Source organism: Lipophrys pholis (genome assembly GCF_963383615.2).
Source record: "Lipophrys pholis genome assembly, chromosome: 4".
Taxonomy (NCBI): Eukaryota; Metazoa; Chordata; class Actinopteri; order Blenniiformes; family Blenniidae; genus Lipophrys; species Lipophrys pholis.
Genome location: NC_137637.1, coordinates 12,900,388 through 12,919,988, shown reverse-complemented (window position 1 = coordinate 12,919,988; position 19,601 = coordinate 12,900,388). Strand labels below are relative to the sequence as shown.

Sequence of the window (19,601 nt, the reverse complement as noted above, 5' to 3'; positions counted from 1 at the left end):
ACTTATCTGCTGGGAACACGGGTACAGGAAGGGCTTTTGGGTGAAGTTCCCATAGTGAGCCCCCTCGTCTTGTGTCCAACTCATTCTGCTCTCCGGGCTGAGCAGTTGCACCCAATCTCAAAAATATATATAAAATAAAATATAGATATTTTTTTGCATGCAGGGATAAAAATGTCCGGTTGCAGCTGTGTCTTTGGACATCTCACATATATAGCTTTCTTTTGTGACCATTTGTCATATCAGAATAACTTAATTAATTAATTATCTTTCATTTTGACACATTTCTACATCTGTGTAGTGATTCTGATCACCTGAACTGATTCACTAGATAATGCAGACTGAAGTGGAAAGAAAGTTGTGCAGCTCTGGCGGCCAAACAAATACGTTGCAGTTAATTTGAGAATTTCTCATACCTGGAAAATTTCATCCAGATTGGACTCTCTTTCATTTGACACCCCTGGCATATAGTAATCTGTCATTACATAATTTTGGGCAGGAGGCCCGACAAATACAAGCACTTTTTTTTTTTAAAGTATTATGTAAGAGTAAATTAGTCAACATCTTCATTAAATCATACTCTATTATGGTTATTTAGTAGATTAGCATTATTATCTTTACAGAGACTTAAATAATGATGGTAAGTGGTGTCCGAATAATTTAAAGATGGCTGGACTGGACCAAAAATGTCAAGTTCAATGTTTTTAATCCTAGTCCAGCCCTAATCTTGACACAGTAAATGATGAGTCTTCTCAGCTTTGCCTTGAGTAACAGTCACATTTCAGTTTCAAGCTCTCAAAATAACTCTTCACTTACTGGCAGTCTTGAAGATTCAAATCTTGTCCCAATCACTTATTTAAATGGCTGCCAATGTAGAGTAGCCAATCGACTACCAGAGGGAAAACAATTATCCAATCACTTTTTTTACATTCCCCAATCTTTGTAAGGGAATTAGAATACTGAAAACATTTTTTTTTACCAAAAAATATATATATATTTTAAATGTTTAACATATCGTGTCCACCACAGTGGACATCGGAATGCCATACATGTGACACATAACCTTGATGGAAACCAGTTAGTCCCAAAGAAAATATCAAAAAGTCAACATGAAAATTGAGTTTACCATCCACTTAACTGTCCATCATCACCTTTTCTCTGTTTTGTTTTGTTTTGTTTTGTTTTGTTTTTGCTTATTTGCTATGATACGATATGAATTACCATTCTTGGAAACACGAAGGAATATCTTGCACTTGGTGAACATCATGTTTTCCTCTTGCAGCCAGATCTGTGACACCTTGATATGTCATGTGTTTCATCTACCATCTCTGGCAGATGGATGGAAACAGTGTGTCAGAGCTCCATTTGGCAGCAATTTCTTCTTTTGACATGGGGGAGTGTCGTAATCTTTGCTGTCACTTGCGATTCCTGATTGGGCCCCAAGTAATCAACTCTTCAGCAAGGAGAAGTTTGAAGTCAAGGAACTTCATTGGTTTTTTTTCCCCAGAAACTGGAAGTCACTTGTATACTGAAGCCATGAGTTGGTGATTGCCAGGTCAAAAAAGTGGGAAACTGCATACACTGTCTATTTCCGAGTGCGAGAGGCCATCCTGTAGAAACTTAACATTCGGTTCACGCCACCCATGTTGTCGTTGACCTCAGCAATTACCAGTGACTTTGACACCTGGACAAAACTTTTGTCTTTCTTGGACCATCTTCTGAGTGTGTCCTGAGGTTCAATGCCATAAGCAGAGGATACAAAGGTTGCCATGACAACTGGCTTGTTGTCCAACCACTTTATGATGGCAAGTTCAGGAGGGGCTCTTCTGACTACCATCTCAGATGTCCCTCCTCCTTTCTTTTTGAAGGTCTTATGCCCTCTGATCTTGCACTCCTTTGGAACCCTGTTGTTCATGAGGGTTCCAGTCCCTCTCAGCCCTTTTTGTCATCAGAGTGTCGAGGAGGTTGATCGTTGTAAAGAACCTGTCAAAGAACAGGTGGGTTCCTTGGGCAACAGACTTTGCCAAAAGAAGAACAGCTTGTTCTCCAATGCCCTTTCCTCCTGTATCTCTGAAGGTAGTCTTTCCTTGGTGAACCAAAGTCTAAGACCAGACTGAATGGTGCAACCAAGACCAGCACCTTCAATCCAGTTGGTTGTGGATTGCCCGGAACATACTGGTGCACTGGGAATCGGCCAATAAATGGAACCATTTGCCTGTCGATGCACAATTTTCCTGTTCTTCATCAGACAACTCAATAACTGAGTTTCCATCAACAATTTGCAGTAAAAGTCTCTCTGCTTCTGAGATTGACTACCTTTCTTGTCATTTGAAAAAAAAAAAGACTGAACGAAATGGATCATTTAACTACTAATGTCCACTGTGGAGGACATTTTTTAAACACATCAATACCGTGCTAAAATATAGTTAAAATTATTCTGATAATGTTTTAATGTGTTGTTAAGAGACTTATATGAAATATGCCAACAACATTTCGAGCCACAATTAGCTGAATAAAAAGTCATATGTACTTACTTTTCCTCTTCCCATAAAATGTGCTTCCACTGATGGAGACCATTTTGCTGAATGAGGAAGATAAAGGTACCAAAGCCCCACCCCTTCACATTTAGTATCATTGAAAAGCCCTAAATGTCAAAATGAGTTCATTCAGTGCTATGTAGCTGGTGGGACATGGCCAGGTTTAGAAATGTCCTCCGCAGAAGACTAATTTGAACTACTGGTAGTCAAGAGGATAGTACGAACTAAGTCACTACATTATTCCCATTCAATCAGGAAACAATACTTGTACAAACTCACAGGATATGTTTATTCACTTTTTTCAGCACCTCCTGGGAGTATCAGATGGTTGTCATCCACTTCAAATAAGTGTCCCAATGCAGAAGACAGACTCAGCCTGTCCAGACTGAGGGTGTCTTAAGCTCCATTCAGTGACATCATTCTCTTAGAAAAGGATGCTATATCATGTGAATGAAACCAATTTAGGAATCAAAGAAGCAAAACAGCTGAGATAAACTAACCAACCTGCAGACAGCTCTTATAAAGGGAGGCTAATGTGTATTTAATACAGCCAATGCATCACAGGTTAGCGGGCTTACTTACAGTGGGACATCTTTAATGTTGCTGTCAAGAGGACTGAGTTCAGGATTAATGAGGTGCTGCTTTTCAGTTAAGCAATAGTTAAGTGAAATAGTAGTGGAGCCACTATTCATTGAAGACACCAGCTTAGCTTATAATTCCAATGGAACTCAGCTCTGTGAGCAGAACAAAGTGAGACAGCAGCTCTGCAGCTCTTCTGTTTCCATGTACGAACACAGTAACAAATATTGAGCTCACTGAAACTTCATTTGACGATCCTAATCAGAGTTGTGAAGTTACAGTGCTGCATTGCTTTGTGTTGCATTACTCAAAACACAGCTCATCATTGCGTAGCATTTCGTGAAGATTTGTCTTAGAGCACCGTTGCAACGAAAGTATTGCATTTTCACAAATCTGAGTCACTGAAAACGCAATTTTTTTACAAAAAATGCTCCGCCTTCCGTTGTTGTGTAAAAGGTCGAAAACATAGCGCAACTATTTGAAAATGCTCGGGCTCCGTATCTGTGTAGACTACGGCCGTAGTAAACTTTTGTTCCACACATGTGCCTGCAGATGAACATTAATAATAACGTATACCTTCAGAGCGTCACGACTCCCAGCCCATATTCTCCTGGGACTTGGTTGTTTTATCGACGAATGTTGGTGTACTCTCTTTGTTAATGTGTGCAGCGTATTTGCCATCTGTGTGCATGTTGGTGTATTTTCATTACAAACACAAACAGCACCTGCTAGTGGCCAAATATGAAAACATCGCTTTCAGTATTTCTGACGTTTTAAACGTGAAACCTTTCTCAAACAAAAAAAAAAAGCAAATACGGGGCTTTAGGTGTCGGATTGATCACTGCCAGCCCTTTTCTGAATGATGAATGATGTTTTGGTGAGTTCTACTTTAATTGTTAAGTATGCTTTACATGGGAATGTGGGAACACACCCACAAATACATACACATATATATATATATATACATCTAAGATTGCGCTGTGACCAGGGTGTAGCCTGCCCTCGCCCACAGTAGAGATGTTCATGTAACAGTAGTGGCTATATTCTCATATTACCTATACAGTATATTTTTGTATAAAGTCCCAATGCAGCTAAGAGTATGCAGTATGTGCATACCATACTCAAATAGTCAGTCCAGTTTACTTTCTGGCATAAGTACAATTGGCAAGTCTGAAATGGAGACATTCTAAGATTTTGGCCTGAACTCCAACATCCGCCCCAGGACGGTCGACACAGTGCCAGTCACACAGCCGCGCTCAGTGAGCTGGTCCGTACAGTAGTAAGACTTTACTTGCTAAATCCTCCACAGCAGCAGGAAGAAAAACTATCCGTCGGAGGAAGTGGGCTCTCTCCCACCCTCCCACCCACCCACCCAACATGTCTGAGCTATCAGCTGTTGGGGTGAGTCCCAGCTGCCTCGTGTGTTGACTCTAGAGTGATAGCCATCAGCATTTGCCACATGAAAGGAAAGGAGAGCAGTGTTCCTAAAAAAGCAGATGAGAAGTAAAGATGAGGAGGCCATGTTAGGATCTTGGCCGCAGTTCAAATCCAGATAAACACACTGATTTACCAGGAGTGTTTTTCTGACCATAGCAGACTTTATATAAATCAGTTCCTCTCCTCGTGCAATGTGAATAATGTAGGATAAGATCCTTTAAGCAGTACAACCTTCTTGCATATTACAGATAGGCTTCCAGCCCGGGGTGGAGATCATGTATGTACAATATCTCTCATCCTGTGCTTTGATAAAGACAGAAAAACACAATATGCTTATGCGTGCTTCGGAAGGGAGTAAACCTGTTTGGCTCTCTGTCTAAAATTATCAAGCAGAGCCTCTCTGTGCATGCCAAGAGCCCTGCTATCTGTGGTATGCCCCCCAAGCTGGCCTCTAACGCTTTTATTCAGTCCCATCGTGACATTCGAAGCAGCTCTCAGCAGGTCTGGGAGCAGTTTATTAGGGGAAAAGTGAGCGACGTCTTCAGGGAGACGACTGGTCCTGAACCAGCCGACCTGTTCTGTGGCTGCAGGACACTTAAAGCCCCTTGTAAAATCTTACGGAGCGTCTCTAAGTACAGCCTGAGCTGTGAGGGACAGTCAAGAGCCCACAATTCTACACACATTACACACAACCAATCATAGAGGATCACTGCACTTGCTTTTAACTTTTATCAATTCCTTTCCTAATATATGTCACTGTAAACACTGTAAATACCGCTTTTTTTCTTTTTATGTTGCGTGAAACTGTTTTATCATTTGAATATATTTCTTTTTTTTTTCTTTATGGTTCCTTGCTGCCTCTTCGCCAGCAAGTCATTGCAAACGAGAACTGGTTCTCAATTCACCTAACTGGTAAAGTAAAAGTAAAATAAATAAATAAGTGAGAGGAGAGTCAAAGCAGAAAGACCGATTTTAATAAAAAGTAAATAAATACTTCATTGTCCTGAAACGTGGAGCTGAGGAGTTTATACTGGCTTCTGGACATTACTTCCTCCTCCTCCTCCTCCTCCTCCTCCTCCTTCTTTCTTCACCTATTCTTTCCTTTTTAAAACTTGTTTTAGACCAGCAGTCAACAGTGAGGCACTTTCTTTGCCAAACCACTTTATATCCTCAACGTGCCTCTTAAAAAAATCTTCCCCCACGAATCTGTTGAGTTTTGCTTGCCAGAAAACTTCAGGGCATTTGTTTTCCCGTTCTCTCGACACATTGTGTGTCACATGAACAGAAAACTATGACGATAAGTGGCAGCGGAAGGATATTAACCACTGTGCCCCGCTGAGGGGACGAGATGAGAGCGTCGGCCTTACAGAACCTGGAGCCAATGCAAGTGTTTGGGGGATTAAGAAGGAACTAGAATAGATGAGATGGTGACAGCCTTTTGCAGTTTGAGAATGATTGTGCTCTTTGTGTTAATGACTGATGGAATACAGCAGATCGTATCAATCACTGTCTACCTTTTTGAGTAACTTTTTCAACCCCTTTTTTCACTTTTTGAGTCAGATATCTGACTTGAGACCTGATATTTTCTATACGATCATTTATTTACAACATGTCTAAGATCCTACTAATTTCTTTAACATTTCAGTGTCTTCTCTGCATCTCATGGCCCTTATTACTGCTTGCTCTACAGGTGTCCATCCCCCCCCCCCCCCCCCCCCCCCCCCCCCCCCCCCCCCCCCATTTACTCCACCACGCCAGGGTCCTGTTGCCCCTCTCTCCCTCCTTTTTACCCCCGAGGCAGTTGATTCAGGGCAGCAGTTGGATTCACATGTAAATCCTGTCTGTGCAGCAGTCATTCACACTGCTAATTACTCCAGCGCTGAGATGCTGACTTACTGACATCACACTGGGATATTAACATCCAGGGAGGACGGAGGAAGTGTGCGTGTGTGAGCGTGTGCGCGCACGAATGTAGCGTGTGAAGCCAGTTAGGGATCAGAAGGAGACAGGAAACGAAGAAATGTGCCTTCAGATTAAAGTTGTAAATTTGAAGAGTTTTGCTGTATGGATTATGTTTTCCGTTGAGAAAAACATTGAAACCTTTTTGAAACCAGTGACTTGACTGCAGGGTTTTTTTTCTGTATTGAAAAAGCTGCAGTGCTATGACGATGCTACGAATCTTTCAAGTAAATTGTGTCCAAAATGTTAACAGTTCTATATTCAGAAAAGAAAAGTGCAATTAATTTGTATGTTTATTTGTATTTGTGTGTCTGTTGGTGATAGCTCACAATGGCCAGAATGAGAGGAATATTTACAATCTCTCATAGCCTAGTGGTTGTGCTGCTAATTAAGTGTGGTTAACTTTTTTGCGCACTGATTTAATGAAATCATGCGTTCAACCATGTCCAGTGATCAAGTTACGAACTTGAGAAATTGTGTTCACTGAGCGAGTTATTTTGCTCTGTCGAGTAATTTATTCATTTATTTATTTATTTCTGCTTGATCACAGAAAAGGTACAAAAACACTTTTTTTTTTTTTTTAAAGTGAAGTCGCATCACAGAAGATGTCTGGCACACGAAAGAATACATTTATAACCAACAAATAAACAATATATGTAAATTCTCTCAAACACGAACTGCTTTTATTTGGAAGTGGTAAACAGGATGTGATGCGGTTATATCCGCTGCCTTGACATCTGGTGGGGGATTAAAGGGCTGCTGTTCGCAGGGACGGTCAGCAGCAGTGAGCGCAGCACTCTGAGCGCTCCGTTCCTTTTACGCACTCGAAGTCGTCACTCTCATTTACTGGTCGGAGGAGATCTCTGTCTTATTCCTTCGGATTGAACGTGTTGCCAGTGGAATTTGCGCTTTTGCTTGGACGTGTGACTCTGCATAACGGAATCTGTTTTGCTTTTCTTTTTTTTTAACTCACTTTTAAGTTCTCTGCGGGTCCGTGGGTTCTCCTTTTCCCCTGGGTCTAAATTGTGAGACGCAGCGGACGGACTGGCCGCACAAAGCCCCCCTAACGGCTTTTTAAACAAGAGGTGGTGGAGGGGTGCGGGTCACACCGCTGTGTTTTCGTGGCAAAGCTCCGACGCTGGGTGTTGTTGTGTGACAAAACCTTTGCGATGAGGATCGCGTATTTTGAAAAAACCCACACAGAGGTTCCAGCCATGGCTTCGCTCGGACGCACTTTGTAAGAAGGTAAGCGGCAGATTAAGCAGCCGGGTTTGTGTTTGCCTTGCTCTTTTTTGGGGGCGCTTGAACGACGTCGGCGCGTTTGGACAGTTTTATGTGCGCAACGGAACGTGTTTGTGCCACAAATGAGCGCTGATTAGCTGATCCTAACCTGTGTCAGCTTTATTTTTTAATTGTGCGTGTGTATGTAAAGTAACCACGGGATTTTTATTAAGCCCCGTGATGTCTTTTTTTTTTTTTAAACGATTTTCATCAATATAAGGACAATAAAATCACACTTTCGTGCGCTAAAATAACACTTCACCACTGAAATGCAGCGTTGTTGGATTGGAACGCGCTTTTTCTATGTGTGAATGATAACCCACCAGTGTGAGTCCCCCACCCTACCCCCTGTAGTGTAATAGTCAGCCTATAATGGGTACCCTCTGGGCAAGATTGATCTTTTCCAAACTAACTAAACAGATAAATTAAGACATTTTTAACAATTTACTTTGCATTCGCTTCTGATTGGATGTTTTTCCTCGGACGTACTTGGTACGTTACACCGAAGTCAGTCTAGATTAAGACATGAATTGTTTCCTTCAGTTTTCTGCACTTCTTTTGAAGACAACTTTACAGGACCTGATACAAGCCAATTGACCTGTGAAGATGGTTTACGTATTACATACATTTTAGCGGTGAAAAGGCTCCGTGGATTAGCACATGAATGGCTTTAAGGGTGAGTAATGAATAATGTGGTCCTGGCAGCTGGCTGCAGGATCACTGGGCTCATTCTGCCTGAGAACTGTCAGGATCCTAAAGGCTACACCAGCATTACTTCTGACATTCACAACTGCTTCTGGAAAGAAATGAAAAAATAAATAAATAAATGAAAAAAATCTCCAGTCTTTGTTGGTCTTTGCAATTTTCCCAAACCACTTACACAAGTAAAGTCAACAAATCACCATAAAATTCCTAAATGGAATGAATTCAATGCTGACGTTTCCTCCGAAAATAAACCAGAGGTTAGACTAACAGATTTGGTGGCTTTCCATTCAATGTACCAGTCAGATGTCACCAAATTGCTGGTGGCAGACCATGATTTCAAGTATGGACTGAGCTTGCTCTGGTAGCCTGCCCTTTCTGTGACCTCCCCCGCCCTGTCTTAAGTAGTGTCACTTCGTGGAACAAGTCAGCTTACAATGGATATGTTATATATGAGCTACCCTTATGCATAGACTGGCTCGAGCTGAAAAGTGTCACAGTGTCACGTTATTTAAAGATCTCATCCTTTACGCTCTCCCTTTCTGTTTCCAACATATATATATATATACTGCATTGAAACTCACAATTCACAGAGAGAGGAGGTCTTTTTGTCCAATTACCCAAGTTTGAAGATGGCAATAGTATTAAAACAAAGTAAAAACATTTATATAACCAGTTTAGTTGAAAATGAGGAGTTTATTTGTTGGACCATATCTCAATTTGACCAGTTAAATTAAAAAAAAAAAAAAAAAAAAATCTCAAACATTAAAAGACAATTTGTGCTCAAATGAAACCTTAGTCTTTTGTACTTGACTTTCACAATGACATCTTTTGTAACAATCACAGAACTATTACCATATTCCATAATCAGTTGTGTCTGGTAGATAAAGTTGAGTTGTGAAAATCAAGGTTATGGGTTCAAATGTACGCTCTTTAATACCTATGAATAGACCAAGCTCCAAGAAAAAAATTATATATAGTAAGCTCTTTCCAATGACTTAAAGTACATTATTCCTCTGTTTACATATACTGTGCATAACTCCCTTCAATAAACAAAGTGACCTTTTTGCGCTATTGTTGAATGTTAACAAAGTAGTTTGTGTATTTTGAGTTGGAGTACAAAGATACATATCCATTGCTCTTTATTAAAGCTGTAGCCCCTGGCCACTTAGCAAAAGGGAACAACTTGGGCTCTATGTAATTGGTTATGGCAGGTGGATGCAGGCCTAATCTCTGCCCCTCAGCAACACATTGCATCGGGTTCTTGCTAATTGGCCACTAATGGAAAATGTCTTTGTGGAGCCTGATTCTTGTCAGCAGCACCTCAGTTTTGTTTATCTGCTATTAACTCCTAATGGCTCTGAAGTCCACATGCTTCCTGTGGGTACAAAGGCTTTGGTTTTTCTGCTTTGCCCCCCCCCCCCGCAACTTGCAAAGCTTTTGTGAAATCAATTTTAAAAACTGAAGGATGAATGTTGTCAATAAAAAGACAAAGAGTCTGTCCTGTACCCCGGATTCTTCCAAAGAAAACAAAAGGAGGCGGGAGTACTTGGCTAAGACTTGGCTGCTCCCTAAGCCCAGCTGTTCTCTCTCTCCTCCGGTCATCCAACCTCCGTTTCTGTGCAGAGCTGCCATTTAAAGATGAGATTTAAATCTGACCCATCTCGAGTGAAGCCATGGAAAAGCTGCAGCGGTTTTTGTGAGCTGCTCAGAAATGTTAGCAAAATGAGGCTTCTGCTTCAAACTTCACAGAGCTGTACTTCTACGACTGCTTCTTGGACACACTTAATCAGATAACATCCTAGAGTTTTGGGTCATATAAGTCTACTAACCCTAATCCTTTAATTAGGATTAGAACTCTAGTCCCATTTTTGACTCTCTGGGATAATTTGTGCCTGCAGCCCATTTTCAAAATTGATAAATTTGATTAGTTTTGTAATGGTCTGTTTAGCCTGGCTGGAGACTTTTGAGTGCTTGAGGTCTTTCAGCGTTTACCTCCAACAGCTTAGTGCAGCCGTCAGAGGCCTATCAGACCTCGGTTACATATTAAAACCAACCATCACCTGGGTTACAGCGTGAGCCCTGGAGACTAGGATGATGATAATTAGCCTGAAACAGTGAATCATTGTCCACTGACATCATGGTCACAGTGATTGCGATCCAAAAACATACCCCCCAGGTCTTCAGCAAGCCTCACACTCCCAACTGACCAATCATGGGCCTGCATTTACATTTCCCTGGAGGTGGGGACGTTGCCATTTTCATTTATGAAGTGTCAGTGATGCACTTGACTTGTATTACCTGAGTCTCTAAATCTGACCTAATTGAAATGCAGTTTTTGAGGGGAGGCTTAAGGTTTCAGTTTCAACGGACAGGAAATCCCAGACATGACGCATGCTGTAATTCACAAGGGTAGAAGTGAAAGGAAGGAGCCACAGGCCCAGTGGTCTACAACATATATGCCAGCACTGATGATCAAAAAGTTGATGCTCTTTTTCTTCTTCTTTTTTTTTTTTTTGTATATGAGAGGAAGGTCATCACAATTTAAACCAAATGGATCAAATCAGTCAATTTATCTTAAGTTGGCTAGCATCTTTATAAACTTTAAGAGGTGAAATTGTGCGGCAGGAGGTTTTTGACATTACCACATGGCTGTAATGTGGTGTGAAATGATTTCCTTCAAGCCCAGTGAACTCCTTGTGGCTATTTGCATACTCTGTCTAAAAGAATAACTCGTCAGGATTTCGATATAAAAATAACCTCTAACTACCTGGCAGCATGTGAGAGGAATAGGAGAGGAGTATGTACATGTTTAATCATTTAAATCTGCTCATGTGGGGCATCTGTGCTGTATTTTCCATAAACATTTTTGCCATGACATGTCCTAGATACACAAGGATTTTGTGTTTATCACTTGAGCAAATGAGCTTTAAATAAGCAACAATGGTAAAGGCTGTAATGTGGCATGCAGGGCCTCTGGCTATAACATCATCCTGCTGGGACCGCTGGGATTTGCAAACCACCCCTCTTCCATCTCTTGATAGCTCTTTGATGACTGTATCTTCCTGTGCCTGGTGCCGTTCATATTATCATATCTATCAATGTGCGTGTCAGCAATATCTGGCCACCAAATGTATTTTGTTAATATTTATAAAAAACCTGTTTATGAAATCTGTGGTTTGCCCTTCAACGATGGCAGCAGACGAAGGTTTGGTGTTCTTCGCAAGGTGGTGTCGAAAGCTGGACTTGACAGTAAAAGTCTGTTTGGCCTACGGCAAATGGCAAAGAATCCCAAGTGGTGATGGAGAACTCACCCGACTTGACCTCTTTATTTCTGTTTTCTTGAAAGGATTATGTCTTGTAAGGCAAGTTTTGGCATGTCAGTGGGATTTTCTAGTTATATTAGCTGTGGACAGTCTCCAAATACTTCCACTTTCACCCCCCTCATTATAATCTCTACCTTGTCAAATAGACTGAAGTGCTTTGTAAACTGAGCACAACAACTAACTGACTATAGAGTTTCATGTGAAAATCCATAATTTCTGCATTTTCGTTTCAGAAAACTTTCGCGTTTACACAGCGACGTTTTGAAAAAGATGCAGTTACCATTTTGAGCATCACACATGTACGCAGAGAACAAAACGCTATAAACATTGTATGGACAGATGATAACGTTGGATTGCAGACCCAACTATAAAACTACTCACTACAGCAATGGTGCGCATGCGCAGTCGCAGCATTTCAGAGAAGTCCCGTATTCAGTCCTTCTCACGGAGACGCAGTCGGAGCGTTTTCAGTGACTCTGAGCACCGTTATTTAAAGGGCCAACCAAAACACAACAAAGTTTTCACTTGAAAGCTTTGTTGTGTATCTGGTGCCTTAATGAGACACTAACAAGGTCCTATCTGCACTCCAAAGACTTTGGCCTAAGATTTTTCTTTTTCTCCCAGAGGCCTCTGAAGTTACCTTTCAGAAATGCTAATTACTTGATTTACTAAAATCTTTTACTGGAGCAAAACACTGGTGGATGCTAGCACCTAATTAGGCATGAACCTTCAAAATTCCACCAAGTAGTTTCTTAGGTCTGTCGTAGATTCTAGAGAATATCTTATGGTTTTTTTTTGACATGTGCAAATCTAATTCTGACAACCTATGGTGCAGGCAAAGCCTTGGGTCCCACTTGTGATTTCTGGAGCCTCCATAGGTTGGGAGCCGCGGCTCTTACAGGCCATTAAAGTGTGAATTTAAAAAAGGCTGGGGAGGCATTGACAGCTGTACATTGTAAATGAGACGTGGCTTTGCAGTGGTACGCCTCAGATGAACTCATCCATCCATCGACTTTCTATACCGCTTTACCCAATTTGAGGTTGCGGGGTGCTGGAGCCATTCCCAGCTAACAATGGGTGAATGTAGAGTAAAGCCGAGGCTGGTAACCAATCCATCACAGAACAAACATGGAGGCGCAGTCACACCCACTCGCATTCACGCATATTAGCTATTTAGTGCCACCAATTGACCTCCAAATGCATGTCTTTGTATTTTAGAGCTATGCTGCAGAAGAGAGTTGATGAAGATGTAAGTGAGGCATTTTACAACAAAAGGAAGCATCCTATGCATATACATGAAGAAAGCCAGTCAAACCTGAGTGTTTCAGACTCAATACTGCACACCAGAACAACAGATTTACAAGAGGCCAAACACTGGCAGCTGCTTTTTATCCTTAATTGTGAACACAGCGTAACAGATCCTTGGCCAGCCAAGGTGTCAGTCTGCCAAACAGTGTCCCGGGTGTCCTTAAGCTCCTTCGCAGAGCTGTCTGTCAGACGGGCTTGGCATCCATCTGGGACGATAATGGGATTGTCTCCCTGGTTGGGCCGCCTGAGGGGCAGCAGCGGTTAGTGGGATGTGACCTTATGGCCACCCAGTTTCCACTCACGGGGTTTAGCACTGTCAAGGACATGGGGATGTTTATGTATGCAGTGTCCTCAGCCTTCTCCTTCAGAATACAGATGTGTCAAAGTTGGCCTGAATCTTAATTCTAATCCACTCACTCGGGTATTTGAGCCACATCCCGATCTTCTCTCCTGAGCCAACTCATAAGCTCTGTGTCAGAGACGTTCCTGGAAGTGTTTTGGAGATGACAGTCTGCACTATGAAAGACATCAGCTCTCCTTTTTGGTCTGTGGACATGCCTGGAGATGAACAAGATACTTTCCTATTTTATTATTGGGTGGGGCCACTTGGCTGTTGAGCATCTGCGAGTGTTTCTTGCGAGATGCTAGTACATAGTAGCTGTCTGTACAGTGCTGTTTTCCATCATCGTCGTGTGCTGCGTTCTGCTCATTTCCCCAGGCTGGTTGTGATTGCGTCTCCTAACTCAATATTTCAGAGGATTGTTGAGCATTTCATTTGCGGCATCTGCATTTTACCGTGAGAGCCACAGTGGGGAAGCCTGACCTCTCAACCCTCTTCTGGGGGTCTGCAAACACGCACAGAAAAAATAAACTGTTTCACTGAACCCAACATCCACACAGTCTGAATGATGGATTTTCTTTTTCACTTTAAAAAAAAAATGTTTTTTTATTCCTGTGATTAATGGCACATTCATGAGCCCAAAACAGTAACTGGTATGACGTCTTGTTTGCCTTGAAATTTTACCTTAAATGCAGTTGCATTCGCTCGGTGATTTATGAAACTGGGTGTTTGCTTTCACCCGACTGGCAGTGTAACCAAAAAACTTGTGAGGAAAAATGTACAACAGTCATTTTCAAACCACAAATCACACTTTTCAGCAGTGTAATTTACAGGGTGAATTAACTACCGCTTTTATTTCTGATCGGAGGCTCTTGCTCAATTAAATCTTTCATCAGCATGTACATAAGGCACGGGCTTAACCGACTCCGCCTGTGTTTTCTTTTGCTAGGAAGATCTGTGTGCACTGCAAGTGTCGTCGTGAAGAGCATGCAGTGACAGTCATGCCTGTTGAGATGGAGAAGACGGTCACCAAGCTGATGTACGACTTCCAGAGGAACTCGACTTCAGACGATGATTCTGGCTGTGCGCTGGAGGAGTACGCTTGGGTACCACCCGGACTCAAGCCTGAACAGGTATGTTTGTTGTTTTTTTTTTTTTTCTAATAAGCCTCAACATCAATCCCACAGACAGACAATTTTGGATTGTTGTTAAAGGTGACCGTCAACTATAAAACACCCACGTCCCAGGAGAATATGACCTGGGAGACCTCCAGAAAGACATCAGTCTGCCATTGTTGTTATTGTCCATCTACTTGTGCATGTGCAGTAGAACTATTTATCACGGCCGTGGTGTACCTGCGTAGCAGTAGTGTTTCAGTAAAGTTGCGTTTTCCTCTGGCTACACGGAGTTGGAGCACTTTCAACAAGTTCTTTTCTCCCGTTTCCATGGAGACTGAGTTTGAGCATTTTTGAAAAATTCCACATTGAGAGAAATTTTCAGAAATGTGCATTTCCAGTGATTAAGATCATCGTTGTCGTGTATACGGACACCCTAAATGCAACAAAACTTTTCAATTTTTATCGTCGTTAAGCAGGGCCTAGACTCTAGGAGTAAATGTTAAGATTCAGTTTGTGTTTTTTTTTTTTTGATTTATGCCCAAAGATTTGGGGCTCACCCACAAAGCATCTTTCCTCTTGTTTCAAAGTATTGTTTACTGTTTCTAAAGAAGGTGTTGGGAATAGAGTGCATCGACAAGTCAGGACAATAAAATATGGATCAAATATCAATTGTAGTCCTGCGATCGCATTACAGCTCCACTCACTGAGCTCTGATTTCACCGGACTCGCTTAACTGTCAATAATTTCTAATGTATATGTCTAGAAAAGGGCCTTTGAACCGATTAGTGCTTCAGAGCACTATCTGTGTGGCTGAAATGCTGATCAGAAAGGAGGAGGAGGAGGAGAAGACTCCACAGATGAGTACAGGCAGGTTTTAGTTATGAAACCAAATACATCATGGGGTAAGCCTAATAGAAATTCCTAACAATACACTGTTCATTTGGTTACACATCACGCTTGTGCACCTACATGTCACCATGTGATAGCGTTCCTGCTATGCTGACTGTGCTGTCTGCAAGCTAATGGATAACAAGTATTTTATTGCTGAAGCAGTCAAATTAATCTCCAATTCATACTGCTTGCAAACATGTTTACTGTACGTTTCATTGCCCTCACAGCTGCGAGGCTGAGTCTGTGCAACAGGAGAAACGCATTGCGTGTTCATGAAAATCCTATTTTCTAGTTGTGAACCATGGATGTGCACATGTGGGAGTGTTTACAGCTTTGTTGGACAATGGACGGGCTTATAGAGCCTGGTTTCATTCTGTTGATGAGCTAAGAGCAACGAGCTGGTCAATACATTGTTGGCGAGGCCCCTTGTTTTCACCTTGAAGCCCCGAGAGCAGCTATTTTTCATCCCTCTCCGGGGTCACACTCATAGCCCTAAAGTCAATTAGGTTCTCGTCTCGTGGCAATATGACCTCAGGAGCAATCGAGCAATAATGAGAACTGGGCTGGGTTGTTTAGCAAGAGAGAATGCTACACTGCCTTTAAAGCAAATGATTTTTGTATTGACCATCCTCACCACACGGTGATTTTGTTGTGCATTCTGGGCCAGCACATGAAATGTGTTCCCAGCATTAGCAGTTTGTACCATTCTGTAAGTAATTCAGTGTGTGAAAACCTTTCGTGTAAAAGCAGAAGTAAATAGAAGAGCTAAAGCTCTAGGATGCAAATGCTGGGTTTAGATTTCTTTTCCCCACTGGGAGCCAGTTTGTGCAGTCGGTCTGTGATTCAATTGTTCATGTTGTCTTGTAAAGTCACTGCTCTCTATTGAGAGATTTCAAAGCTACCATTTGGCAAACAATCAGATTTCTCTTTGGGATTATGATGGATAATGTAGCACTTAGTTGGAAACTGTTTCTGTCAACACAATAGTGAGAAATATCTGGCACATATTTTAGACCGTGCATGTTGCTGAAATACAAACGCAATAAAACGGCCTTAATCGTCAAATGGAAGTGTTATTGAGTGTGGTGGACATGTTATTCAACCACATTACAAAAGAATGCTTGATGGTCCCTTTGCTCTCTTCTCTTCCCTTTAAAATAAAATGGGTAACAGTTGCCAAGTTACAGTTTGCCAAGAATACAAATGTTAGTGTTGTTTTCTTACACTTTAAGCATCGAAGTATTCAAACTTAAGTTGAATGTGCAGACTCTGCAAAGCAGATGCCAGGATCTGATTTTAATATGTGGTCAAACATGGAGTTTCAAACCACTCGCCTGTGGGAAATTTGAATAGAAATTTGGTTCAAGGTTATTCATTGGAGCTGGAAGTCTCTGCAGGCTCTGAAATGGATAAATTGACTTTCACACAACAAAAGGCCAGCCTTAAAGGGAACTGAGAGCAGTTTGACCTGTTCCAAATCAGACCCGATGATAATTAGACCCATTCCAATCTGAGTTCAAGGACTATAAAACTCCCGGCTGCCGACCTGATTCTAACCAGCGGCTGTGAAGAACAGATAAATGACGAGATGATGGATGGAAATGTGAGTTGAGTCCTCTTTCTTCACTTTGGCCCAAGTTGAAACTGTGTTAAAATGTGTGATCTCCTGAGGACGGAGCTGATCTGGTTTTCCTTTTAGCTCGGGCTTAAGTTGACTTTAATCGTTTTAAGAAAAGTGTGCAACTGCTCGATAGACTGCCAAAAGCTTTCATGCATATATTCATGGTTGGGTAGTTGTAATGCAGATAATTTGATAGTCCTACCCTGAAGTCAAACTTGGACAAATGCTTAAATTTATGATTAAATATTATGAGAATGAGAATGTCACATATCAATGTGACTACGCTAGCTAGTAACTGGTACATCTTTGTCAAACATTGATTTGTGATAAAGTACTTTGTTATTCTTCCTTTTAACTTAGTTTTACTGTGTGATTATGTCTAACCAAACACTTTAGTATCAAGTAACTTGTCCATTAGTGACATCTTTACTGCGAGTTCATATCTGATCAGCAAATGTTCGCATGCAAGCTGGTACCTGCTGTGAATATCGCGCTGTGAGCTGAGGAATTTAACATGTCTTGGAAAAGATGTGTTACACAACAACGATTCAAGTGGCGCGCCATTTTTACACGGCAGCGCTTTGAAAATGATGTCTATTTACACCGAAACGCTGAAAACGATGTAGTTGGCAAGCCAGGCGATGAGTTAGCACTATTGGTTGCTTTTGTAATGAAACCTCACGCACATGCATGCAGAGAACAGTACACTATAAACATTAACAATGGGAGTACACTGACATTTGCATGGATAGACAAGGAAGTTAGATCGCTATTACAGTGACTGTCAACTATAAAACTACCTACCCAGCTATGGACTGTAGCTCAGGCTACTCTGGAAGTCGCCATTCTTGTTATTGTCCATCGACTTGTGCATGTGCAGAACAACTATTTACTACAGCCGTGGCATAAAAAGCATTTTCCCCCGACGTTTCCAAGCAGACAGAATCAAAACACAATGAAAGTTGTCCATTTTCACTCAAACGTTGTATATATTGGGCTGTAAAGAGTGAAAACAGAACTGAAATCCTCTCTTTACTGTGAAAACGACACCTTTCCCACAGTGTTTGACTGTAGCTGTCAGTGTTTTCTCTACAATATAATATCTATGTCCACTAACCGTTGCAAAGTGGCTTGTTGAGAGTATGTCAGATTTGGTGCCTGATGGTGTCTTTTCCTCCGCCTCTCTGGCCTTTACCAGCAATAGAAACCAGCTGTGAGAAGCGATCTCGCCTGTCACTCATTTGCAAAGTCCTACCATTTGCCCTGGCTTTCCAAAACACTCCCTTCAGTAGGCTACAGTTCAAAATCCTTCCCTGTCTTTAGCCCGGCCTGCTTTCGATTACAGTTATTATCACAAGCTGCTTCTCCTGGCTCTCGACGGAACTTTGTGTCTGCTACGTATGTGCGTACAAATGAATGTATATCTGTCCTTAGATCTTTTCCTCGGGGCAGTGAGCTTTTTACCTCCAGATTGCAATTCTGATGTTGTTGGAACCCCATTTTGCAATTTATCATTAAGACTGCGTATGTGTGTGTGTTTCCATGTATGCATCCGTGTGACTTATCGGCGCTTGACCACAATTGCTCTTTCATGGGCGATCCTGAAGTTCCACCCCACATCCCGGCATCCGTCCTCAGTTGTCCTGCTGGACATGAATTCGGGGTCCCTCGCCAGGATGAGTAGAAGCCAACAAAAGCAGAGCAGGAGGAATTGGGTTGCACTCACAACAGGATACTCCTGCTATAAATTCATCCCATCAACAAGGATATGAACCTACGTTGAGGAATCTGACCCTACCACTAAAACAATCAAACTAGAATAGGTGAGGATTTCTAAAAAGCATTGCAGGGTTACTTTTAAAACTTTTACACACTGATACACTTCTGGATTATTTAGGTTAATCTGTGTTCTTTTTTTTTCCAATGACAAAGCTGATGGCTTTCAGTCAGCAAATCTATTCAACAGACCAAAAGGTCGTCAAGGCAGATGTGACTTAGTCAGCAAGTATCGATCATGGATGCTGCCTTTCCTAAAGTGTGGTGTCTTTTGTCTTTCTTCTACATTTTTTTGGACATTTTCACTAATTTCCTCCTCCTTTCTTTCTATTATGACCTCTGTCCTCAAATCTCCCTTTAAAATGCTCAGGCTTATTTGGTTCGTTCCACCCCCTCCAGTCACATTCATATATAACTGCCTGACCTCTGTAATACCCCGGCCCCCTGTTACAGTGTAATAAAAAAAGACAGCCATAAATAACTTGGGGATGACACTCATTGTCTGCCTTGGTAATGTAAAGAATGTGCAAGTCATTTAGGGAGCCCAGATTAACATTAATCTGCTCGACTACGCGCACATGTGTTAATCAGTTTTCTTGAGGGGTGTGCGCGTGCGTGTGCGTGTGTGTGTGTGTCGGTAATACATTCCAAAGTCAGTGTAGAGATGGCGAGAGGGGGGCAGGATCCATTAAATCTCTGCTGGTGGGCCATAAATCAAAGTGATTTTAA

The 19,601-nt window shown here is 41.7% G+C and overlaps 1 protein-coding gene across 2 annotated transcripts in view; it reads left to right on the top strand.

Annotated features, from left to right (window-relative positions):
- The window catches only part of prickle2b (prickle homolog 2b), a 115,352-nt gene that overhangs the window by 85,389 nt on the left and 10,362 nt on the right, over nt 1-19,601 (top strand). Inside the window, exons 1-2 of one of the 2 annotated variants that reach the window (XM_080461102.1) lie at nt 7,286-7,754; nt 14,416-14,599. In XM_080461102.1, coding sequence (XP_080317228.1) covers nt 14,468-14,599 — 132 coding nt within the window. In that variant the 5' untranslated portion in view covers nt 7,286-7,754; nt 14,416-14,467. Of the gene's footprint in view, nt 1-7,285; nt 7,755-14,415; nt 14,600-19,601 lie in introns of those variants that run through there. The other variant, XM_080461101.1, reaches the window with a different exon arrangement.